Below are 10,872 nucleotides of genomic sequence, written 5' to 3'. Positions count from 1 at the left end.
CGGGTTAACCAGTCGCTATGACGTGCACTGACCACCAGGGGGCAGACGCTCCGACCGGTAGGTTAGCTTGCTGCTGGGGTCCGTCTGATCGGGACTGAGCGAGACGGGCCGGACACGCCCTGGAGCCCTCCCACGGTCCCTCCCCCATGGGCCAACCTCCCGCGTCCCTCCCCGGCCCCGATCCTGCACCTTGGGGTCCCTCAGCCTGGCCTGCGCCCTCTCGCCATCCGGGACCCCTTGGGGGATGTCGGAGAGCCGGTTTCAGCCCGATCCCGCAGGCCAGGCCGAGGGGCCCCATGGGTGCACGAATTCACGCACCGGGCCTCTAAAAATATATACATCTAATCTAAACAAAGAAAAGGCTCTCGAGCTTCGCGTTGGAGAAGGACCGATCTGGGACGGGGCGGGGAGGAAACGGGGCGGGGGGGAAGAAGGGTGTCTGGTTCCGTCGATAAGGCCTCTGGTGGGATAAGATCTCTCTCTCAGAGCAGCTCTCTTCCTGGCACAGGGAGGTCGTTACCAGTGGAAATTTCCGGCCCTGGCCCGTGTGGCTCAGTGGATAGAGCGTCGGCCTGCGGACGGAAGGGTCCCGGGTTCGATTCCGGTCAAGGGCATGGACCTGGGTGGCGGGCTCCTCCCCAGCCTGGCCCTGGTCTGGGCACGTGCAGGAGGCCACCCATGGATGGGTCTCTCTCCCATCGATGTTTCTCTCTCTCTCTGTGTCTCTCCCTCTCTCTCCCACTCTCTCTAAAAACCAACGGGAAAAATATTCTCCGGTGAGGATTAACATCAACAACAACGCCAAAAATAACACGCTTGCAAAGGTCTTTTATGCAAATTTCCAAATTGGCTTTGCCAAAGAGGGAATGCCTGCCTGCCTGCCTGATCGCCCCTAACCACTCTGCCTGCCTGATCACCCCTAACCACTCTGCCTGCCTGATCGCCCCTAACCACTCTGCCTGCCTGATCGCCCCTAACCACTCTGCCTGTCTGATCGCCCCTAACCACTCTGCCTGTCTGATCGCCCCTAACCACTCTGCCTGTCTGATCGCCCCTAACCACTCTGCCTGTCTGATCGCCCCTAACCACTCTGCCTGCCTGATCACCCCTAACCACTCTGCCTGTCTGATCGCCCCTAACCACTCTGCCTGCCTGATCGCCCCTAACCACTCACCTGCCTGCCTGATCGCCCCTAACCACTCTGCCTGCCTGATCACCCCTAACCACTCTGCTTGCCTGATCACCCCTAACCACTCTGCCTGCCTGATCGCCCCTAACCACTCACCTGCCTGATCACCCCTAACCACTCATCTGCCTGCCTGATCACCCCTAACCACTCTGCCTGCCTGATCGCCCCTAACCACTCACCTGCCTGATCACCCCTAACCACTCACCTGCCTGATCACCCCTAACCACTCTGCCTGCCTGATCACCCCTAACCACTCTGCCTGCCTGATCGCCCCTAACCGCTCCCCTGCCTGCCTGATCGCCCCTAACCGCTCACCTGTCTGCCTGATGGCCCCTAACCACTCTGCCTGCCTGATCGCCCCTAACCCCTCTGCCTGCCTGATCGCCCCTAACCACTCTGCCTGCCTGACTGCCCCTAACCACTCGCCTGCCTGATCGCCCCTAACCACTCACCTGCCTGCCTGATCACCCCTAACCACTCTGCCTGCCTGATCGCCCCTAACCACTCTGCCTGCCTGATCACCCCTAACCACTCTGCCTGCCTGATCGCCCCTAACCACTCTGCCTGCCTGATCGCCCCTAACCACTCTGCCTGCCTGATCACCCCTAACCACTCTGCCTGCCTGATCGCCCCTAACTGCCTCTGCCTCGGCTCCCGCCACGGCGGCTTCATCCGGAAGGACGTCCGGAATGACGTCCGGAAGGTCCTTTGGCTGTCTGGCCTAACTGGCAATATTACGCCTTCATTCTTATAGATAATCCTTAAGCCACAGAGGCACCTTTGGGGGTGTCTCACTCGGCACCCTTCCAAGGCTGAGGGGTGTGGCCAGGGAGAGGGAGAGAGAATGAAGGTCTTTGCGGCCCAGGTCTGAGGCTCCGTCTGGAGAGGGGGAGAAGATGCTATGACCCCCCCCAGCCCCCCAAACTCTGCACGCAGGCCTCCCCGTGCGAGACGAGCAGGTTGGGGAGACGCCACCCCAGACGTCCTGGATGCTGCTTCGAGGGGTACCTCTCAGGGGGGAAGACCAATGGCCTCTGAGCTCCCAACTCCCCACTTTTCTTTTTTTTTTTTTTTTTTAATAAAAATATATTTGTATTAATTTCAGAGAGGAAGGGAGAGGGAGAGAGAGAGAGAGAAACATCCATGAGGAGAGAGAATCATGGATCGGCTGCCTCCTGCACGCCCCCTCCTGGGGACGGAGCCCACCACCCGGGCCTGTGCCCTTGACCGGGAATCGAACCCAGGACCCTTCGGTCTGCAGGCCAACGCTCTGAGCCAAACCGATTAGGGCTGTTATTGTTGTTGTTTTTTTAAATATATTTTTATTGATTTCAGAGAGAGGAAGGGAGAAAGAGGGAGAAAGAGAGAGAGAGAGAGAGAGAGAGAGACATCCACAATGAGAGAGAATCACTGATCAGCTGCCTCCCGCACGCCCCCGACTGGGCATCGAGCCCACCACCCGGGGCCTGTGCCCTTGACCGGGAATCGAACCAACCTTGACCTCCTGGTCCACAGGTTGACCCTCAACCCCTGAGCCACACCATCCGGCTGCCTTTACCTCAACACCCTGTCCCCCCCCACCCAGCCCCGTCCCCCGTCCCCCACCCAACACCACCCCAGAGATGAGAAACGTCCACTTACTGGCCAGTTCCCGACGTGAGTCTCTCTTTTTGGAGGTGCTGGCTTCCTGGCCTGGATCAGGGCAATTCTGGACCATACCCCCTCCCCGCCCCCCCCCGAACCGAGACCCCCCCAAGGGTGGCCTGGCTGTGCAGAGGCAGCTGGCAGAATTGGAGCAGCAGTAAGAAGTTGCAAGCACCTCTATCTGGCTCCCTCCCTCCCTCTCTCTCTCTCTCTCTCTCTCTCTCTCTGTTAAAGAATTCTCTGGGAGGTCAGGTTTTTGCACAAAATCTCCAACTCCTATCGACCCAGCCTCCCTCCCTGTGGGAGGCCAGACCCGGGTTATCGTCCCATCGAGGGGAAATGTTTTTACCCGCACATGTCTGTCTCGAGCCCCACTTCTTCTTTTTATTAAAATATATATATATATATATATATATATATATATATATATATATATATATATATTTAAAGTGTGTTATTTTATTTTAAAATATATTTTACTGATTTTTTACAGAGAGGAAGGGAGAGGGAGAGAGAGAGTTAGAAACATCGATGATGAGAGAGAAACATCCATCAGCTGCCTCCTGCACGCCCCCTACTGGGGATGTGCCCGCCACCAAGGTCCATGCCCTTGACCGGGAATCGAACCCGGGACCCTTCCGTCCTCAGGCTGAGGCTCTACCCACTGAGCAAGACCGGCCAGGGCTGAAACCGTACTTTTTAATCTTCATCTTGGGGTTCCCCTCTCTGGAGCTCCGTCTGGCGGGTCTGCTCGGCGCGAGGTGAGTCTCGTGCGTGTCAGGGTCTCCGAGACATTGCACGTGGTTCTGCTTCTGGTCCGTGTCCTCATGGCCCACCCCCCTGAGCTGGGAGGAAGCACCCCGAAATGTCCCTTCCTAGTGATGGGCTCCGAGCTCTCTCTCCGTTCCTGGGAAGGGTCTCTTCACGGGTGGGACCATGGGCCTCCCTTTTTTTTAAAAAATTTTGTTTTCTACTAGAGGCCCGGTGCACAAAATTGGTAATTTTATTATTGTAATTCACTTTTTATTTCTTTTTTTTTTTTTTTTAAATATATTTTTTATTGATTTTTTTTTTTTTTACAGAGAGGAAGGAAGAAGGATAGTCAGAAACATCGATGAGAGAGAAACATCGATCAGCTGCCTCTTGCACACCTCGTACTAGGGATGTGCCCGCAACCAAGGTACATGCCCTTGACCGGAATCGAACCCGGGACCTTTCAGTCCACAGGCCGACCCTCTATCCACTGAGCCAAACCGGTTTTGGCTCACTTTTTATTTCTTGTTAATCCTCATCCAAGAATATTCTTTTTTTTTTTTTTTAATATATTTTATTGATTTTTTACAGAGAGGAAGGGAGAGGGATAGAGAGTTAGAAACATTGATGAGAGAGAAACATCTATCAGCTGCCTCCTGCACGCCCCCCACCTGGGGATGTGCCCGCAACCCAGGTACATGCCCTTGACTGGAATCGAACCCGGGACCCTTCCGTCCGCAGGCCGACGCTCTATCCACTGAGCCACACCGGTCAGGGCAGGATATTCTTGTTTTATTATTATTATTATTATTAAAGTTATTTTATTTTTTGTTAATCCTCGCCCAAGGATATCTTTATTTTATTTTATTTTAATTTTCTTAATGCTCACCGAGGATATTTTTGTATTTTTTTAAAATTTATTTTAGTCTTTGTTAATCTTCCATGGAGGATATTTTTTAAAGAATTAACTTTATTTTTTGTTAATGCTCATCCAAGGATATTCTTGTGTTTATTATTATTATTATTATTATTTTACATATTTTTATTGATTTCAGAGAGGAAGGGAGGGAGAGAGAGATAGAAACATCCATGATGAGAGAGAATCATGGATCGGCTGCCTCCTGCACGCCCCCTACTGGGGATGTGCCCGCCACCAAGGTCCATGCCCTTGACCGGGAATCGAACCCGGGACCCTTCCGTCCTCAGGCTGAGGCTCTACCCACTGAGCAAGACCGGCCAGGGCTGAAACCGTACTTTTTAATCTTCATCTTGGGGTTCCCCTCTCTGGAGCTCCGTCTGGCGGGTCTGCTCGGCGCGAGGTGAGTCTCGTGCGTGTCAGGGTCTCCGAGACATTGCACGTGGTTCTGCTTCTGGTCCGTGTCCTCATGGCCCACCCCCCTGAGCTGGGAGGAAGCACCCCGAAATGTCCCTTCCTAGTGATGGGCTCCGAGCTCTCTCTCCGTTCCTGGGAAGGGTCTCTTCACGGGTGGGACCATGGGCCTCCCTTTTTTTTAAAAAATTTTGTTTTCTACTAGAGGCCCGGTGCACAAAATTGGTAATTTTATTATTGTAATTCACTTTTTATTTCTTTTTTTTTTTTTTTTAAATATATTTTTTATTGATTTTTTTTTTTTTTACAGAGAGGAAGGAAGAAGGATAGTCAGAAACATCGATGAGAGAGAAACATCGATCAGCTGCCTCTTGCACACCTCGTACTAGGGATGTGCCCGCAACCAAGGTACATGCCCTTGACCGGAATCGAACCCGGGACCTTTCAGTCCACAGGCCGACCCTCTATCCACTGAGCCAAACCGGTTTTGGCTCACTTTTTATTTCTTGTTAATCCTCATCCAAGAATATTCTTTTTTTTTTTTTTTTAATATATTTTATTGATTTTTTACAGAGAGGAAGGGAGAGGGATAGAGAGTTAGAAACATTGATGAGAGAGAAACATCTATCAGCTGCCTCCTGCACGCCCCCCACCTGGGGATGTGCCCGCAACCCAGGTACATGCCCTTGACTGGAATCGAACCCGGGACCCTTCCGTCCGCAGGCCGACGCTCTATCCACTGAGCCACACCGGTCAGGGCAGGATATTCTTGTTTTATTATTATTATTATTATTAAAGTTATTTTATTTTTTGTTAATCCTCGCCCAAGGATATCTTTATTTTATTTTATTTTAATTTTCTTAATGCTCACCGAGGATATTTTTGTATTTTTTTAAAATTTATTTTAGTCTTTGTTAATCTTCCATGGAGGATATTTTTTAAAGAATTAACTTTATTTTTTGTTAATGCTCATCCAAGGATATTCTTGTGTTTATTATTATTATTATTATTATTTTACATATTTTTATTGATTTCAGAGAGGAAGGGAGGGAGAGAGAGATAGAAACATCCATGATGAGAGAGAATCATGGATCGGCTGCCTCCTGCACGCCCCCTACTGGGGATTGAGCCCGCAACCCAGGCATGTGCCCTTGACCGGGAATCGAACCCGGGACCCTTCAGTCCCCAGGCTGACGCTCTGTCCACTGATCCAAACCAGCGAGGGCTTGTGTGTTATTATATATTTTTTTGGTTTGTTTAAAAAAATTTTTTTTAAATTTTTTTGTTAATCCTCACCCGAGGATATTTTAATTTAATTATTTTATTTATTTTTTAATCCTCACCTGAGGATATATTTGTTGTTTTTTTAAAAAAATTATTTTTTTATGCTTATCCGAGGGTATTCTTTTAAAATTTATTTTGCTTTTTGTGAATCCTCAGCCGAGGATATTGTTTTTAAATTAATTTTATTTTTTGTTAATGCTCACCTGAGGAGAAGATATATATATAATTTGTTAAACCTCACCCAAGAATATTTTTGGTGTTTTCTAAAAATTTTATTTTATTTTTTTGTTAATCCTCACCCCAGGATAAAACTAAAAAAAAAAAATACAATAAAATAAAAAATAAATTAAAAAATAAATAATAAAGGAAATAAATAATGAATAAATAAAATAATATTTTAGTGAATTTTGAATGATTTTAAAATATTTTATGATTTTTTTTTTTTTTTTTTAGAGAGTGGAAGGGAGGGAGGTGAGAAAGAAAGAAAGAGAGAGAGAGAGAGAGAGAGAACATTGATGTCAGAGAGACATGGATCAGCCCACCAGGGACGGGGATCAAAACCGTGACCTCCTGGCTCATAGGTCAAGGCTCAACCTCTGACCCTCACTTCCCAGTCCCAGGCGGGAAGGAAAAATCTGCTCTGGGACCCCCCCTTATATAGACACAAGGCCCCGCCCCTGGCCCCCCGATTGGTCCATCCTCATGCAAATGAGGGCTCCAAATCCTCCCAGTGGGATTGGCCCAAAAGGCAATGTCCCAATTTAGACCGACCAGAGCCACTCTGATTGGTGGGTTAAGATGCGGATGGGTGAAGGGGGCGGGGGAAATAGAGTTGCTCCGCTCTGATTGGACAGGGCAAGCCTCACTCATTCCTATTGGTTGAAATACGATTCCAGGAGATGCTTTGTAAGGACTGGCTCAGTGGGAAGCCAGACATCGCAGGCTTGTCCCTGAAGTGTGGGTTGTGGGCTGCATTTTGGGGGGATTTTGGGGGTGTATTATTTTATTTTTATTTTAATTTTTTTTTTGTAATTTGAGCCCAGTTCGCCACCAGGAGCCCTTCTTAGCTTTTTCTTTCTTTCTTTCTTTCTTTCTTTCTTTCTTTCTTTCTTTCTTTCTTTCTTTCTTTCTTTCTTTCTTTCTTTCTTTCTTCTTCTTTCTTTCTTCCTTCCTTCCTTCCTTCCTTCCTTCCTTCCTTCCTTCCTTCCTTCCTTCCTTCCTCTCTCTCTCTCTCTCTCTCTCTCTCTCTCTCTCTCTCTCTCTCTCTCTCTTTCTTTCTTTCTTTCTTCCCTTTTATTTTTTCCTTTTGGGTCAAGGTTCACAGCAGTGAAAAAAAAAATAAAATAGAAATGTCTATTAATGCTCAAAACAATGAAAAAACACAGCCAGCCCGAGGCGGTGTGGTCCAGCGGTTAGAGCAGGGGGTCCTCAAACGACGGCCCGCGGGCCACAGGCGGCCCGCCGAGGACATGGATCCGGCCCGCCGGGGGCCGCTGCCCGTCCTGCTTAGCAGCCGACGCGTCCCGGGCCCGCCGTGCACCTAGGAATTTGTTCATAGTTTTTTTTTTTTTAAACGATAGTCCGGCCCTCCCACGGTCTGAGGGACAGGGAACTGGCCCCCTGTTTACAAAGTCTGAGGACCCCTGGGTTAGAGCGTCTAAAAGTCCACGGAAAAGGCCAGCGGGCGTGGGGCTTGAGCGGTTGAGCGTCCACCTAGGAACCAGGAGGTGGCCGGTTCGATTCCCGGTCAAGGGCACAGGCCCGGGTTGGGGGCTCGATCCCCAGTAGGGGGCATGCGGGAGGCGGCCAGCCGGTCCATGATTCTCTGTTATCAATATTTCTTTCCTTTTTTTTTTTTAATAGTTTATTTGCCGAAACCGGTGTGGCTCAGTGGATAGAGCGTCGGCCTGCGGACGGAAGGGTCCCGGGTTCGATTCCGGTCAAGGGCATGGACCTTGGTGGCGGGCACATCCCCAGTGGGGGGCGTGCAGGAGGCAGCTGATCGATATGTCTCTCATCATCGATGTTTCTAGCTCTCTCTCCCTCTCCCTTCCTCTCTGTAAAATAATCAATAAAATATATTTTTTTAAAAAAAGTTTATTTATTTTTTATTTCTTCAATGCGGTACCATCTCACCCCTGTCAGAATGGCTGTCATCAAATAATCAACGAACGACAGGTGCTGGCGAGGAGGCGGAGAGAAGGGAACCCTCGTGCACCGCTGGTGGGAATGCAGACGGGGGGCAGCCACTGTGGAGAACAGGATGGAGTTTCCTCAAAAAAAAAATAAAAATGGAACTCCCATTGGACCCAGGGACCCCACTTCTAGGAATATATCCTAAGAAATCCCCAAACACCCATCAGAAAGGACATATGCACCCCTATGTTCACAGCAGCACCATTCACCATCGCTAAGATCTGGAAACAGCCCACGTGCCCATCCGCAGACGAGTGGATAAACAGCTGTGGTCCATCGACACCGTGGAATACTACGCAGCCCTGAAAAAGGTGGAACTCTCACCATTCGCCCCAGCACGGAGGGACCCGGAGAGCATGATGCTGAGTGACATAAGCCGGTCGGAGAAATGATAAATGTCCCCTGATCTCACTCATGTGTGGAATCGAATGAACAACATAAACTGATTTAAATAAAAAGCAGATCCGGAGACAGAGAAGCATCGATCAGACCGTCCGACCTCAGAGGGAAGGTGGGGGAGGGTGGGGGTCAGGGGGAGAGATCAACCACAGGACTTGTCTGCATGCCTATGGGCCGAACCAATGGGCAGAGACACCAGGGGGTGAGGGCATGAGTGGGGGCGTTTGGGGGGGCCATGGAGAGGGGAATAAAGACATATATGTAACACCTTAATCAATAAAGAAAAAAAATTATTTTTTATTTTATTTTATTTTATTTTATTTTTTTATATTTTATTGATTTTTTAACAGAGAGGAAGGGAGAGGGATCGAGAGTTAGAAACATCGATGATGAGAGAGAAACATCCATCAGCTGCCTCCTGCACACCCCCCACTGGGGATGTGCCCGCAACCAAGGTCCATGCCCTTGACCGGAATTGAACCCGGGACCCTTCAGTCCGCAGGCCGACGCTCTGTCCACTGAGCCAAACCGGTTTCGGTGAAAAAAAATTATTTTTAAATATATTTTATTGATATTTTACACAGAGAAGGGAGAGGGATCGTTAGACAGTTACAAACATCCATCCGCTGCCTCCTGCACGCCCCCCACCTGGGGATGGGCCCACAACCAAGGTACATGCCCTTGACCGGGAATCGAACCCGGGACCCTTCAAGTCCGCAGGCCGACGCTCCATCCACTGAGCCACACCAGTGAGGGCCATAAAGAAAAACATTAAAAAATAGTAAAAAATAAAAATAAAAATAAAAAAAGTTTATCTTCATTGTTGAAAGGTATGACCTGCTTTCCTTCTCCATTGCCCAGCCCCCCCCCCCTACATCCCGCCCCCACCCATCCCAGGCCTTCACCACACTATTGTCTAACTCAGGGGTCCTCAAAATACGGCCCGCGGGCCACAGGCGGCCCGCCGAGGACATGGATCCGGCCCGCCGGGGGCCGCTGCCCGTCCTGCTTAGCAGCCGACGCGTCCCGGGCCCGCAGTGCGCATAGGAATTTGTTCATAGTTTTTTGTTTTTTTTTTTAAACGATCGTCCGGCCCTCCAGCGGTCTGAGGGACAGGGACCTGGCCCCCTGTTTAAAAAGTGTGAGGACCCCTGGGTCACTCTAAGCCAGCCGTGGGCAAACGACGGCTCCGCGGGCCGGATCCGGCTGTTCTATCCGGTTCTCTTGCTCTCCCCTCCGCTCCTTTACTTTGAATGTATATTCGTTCACACCAACACTCCATCCATGCTTTGGTTCCGGCCCTCCGGTCCAGTTGAAGAACCCATGGTGGCCCTCGGGTCAAAAAGTTTGCCCACCCCTGCCATGGAGTATGCATTAATACGCATACAAGTTCCCTATTCTATCCCACTCCCTTCCTCTCTGTCAAAAAAAAAAAAAAAAAAAATCAATAAAAAAATAGTTTTAAATTAAAAAAAAATAAAAATCGATGGAAAACATATCCTCGGTTGAACAAAAAAGAAACAATTTTAAAATAATACACACACACACAAAAAAAACCCCCACAAAAAAACAAACAAACAAAAAACACCCAAAAAAACATAAAAAGCCCGCAGACGTCCCCAAAATGACTCGGGATCCGGCGCCCTCTGAAATTCACACCTTTGCCGTGGATTCTTCAATCTCTTCCACCTGAAAGATCTCTCCCTGGTCCCCTTTCCCCGTGTCGGCGGTGAATTTCTCCCAGATGGTCTGGGAGGAGGAGAAGAAAAAAAAAAAAAAAAAAAAGAATGAGGGTGTCGGGATCTGTGGGATCTCCCGTGAGCTGGTGGGGTGGGGATTGCCGCTAGAAACCCCCCAAACAGATCGACGTGGGTATCTACTATATCCTTGCCGCTGAGGGACCAGCCGTGGGCAAACGACGGCCTGCGGGCCGGATCCGGCGGTTCTGTCCGGTTCTCTTGCTCTCCCCTCCGCTCCTTTACTTTGAATGTATATTCGTTCACACAAACCCTCCATCCATGCTTTGGTTCCGGCCCTCCAGTCCAGTTTAAGAACCCATGGTGGCCCTCGAGTCAAA

The 10,872-nt window shown here is 49.5% G+C and overlaps 2 protein-coding genes across 2 annotated transcripts in view; one reads left to right on the top strand and one right to left on the bottom strand.

Moving 5' to 3' along the window:
- DHRSX (dehydrogenase/reductase X-linked) overlaps positions 1 to 10,800 on the top strand; it is a 259,390-nt gene extending 248,590 nt beyond the window's left edge. Inside the window, exon 8 of the transcript XR_013959719.1 lies at positions 10,701 to 10,800. The gene's annotated coding sequence lies outside the window, so the exon portion shown is untranslated. The remainder of the gene's footprint in view (positions 1 to 10,700) is intronic.
- CSF2RA (colony stimulating factor 2 receptor subunit alpha) overlaps positions 9,353 to 10,872 on the bottom strand; it is a 31,180-nt gene continuing 29,660 nt past the window's right edge. Inside the window, exon 12 of the mRNA XM_080651932.1 lies at positions 9,353 to 10,544. Coding sequence (XP_080508058.1) covers positions 10,449 to 10,544 — 96 coding nt within the window. The 3' untranslated portion in view covers positions 9,353 to 10,448. The remainder of the gene's footprint in view (positions 10,545 to 10,872) is intronic.

This window comes from Plecotus auritus (genome assembly GCF_963455305.1).
Source record: "Plecotus auritus genome assembly, chromosome: X".
NCBI lineage: Eukaryota > Metazoa > Chordata > Mammalia > Chiroptera > Vespertilionidae > Plecotus > Plecotus auritus.
The sequence above is the reverse complement of the archived record's forward strand: the minus strand, read 5'-3'. Positions and strand labels throughout refer to the sequence as shown.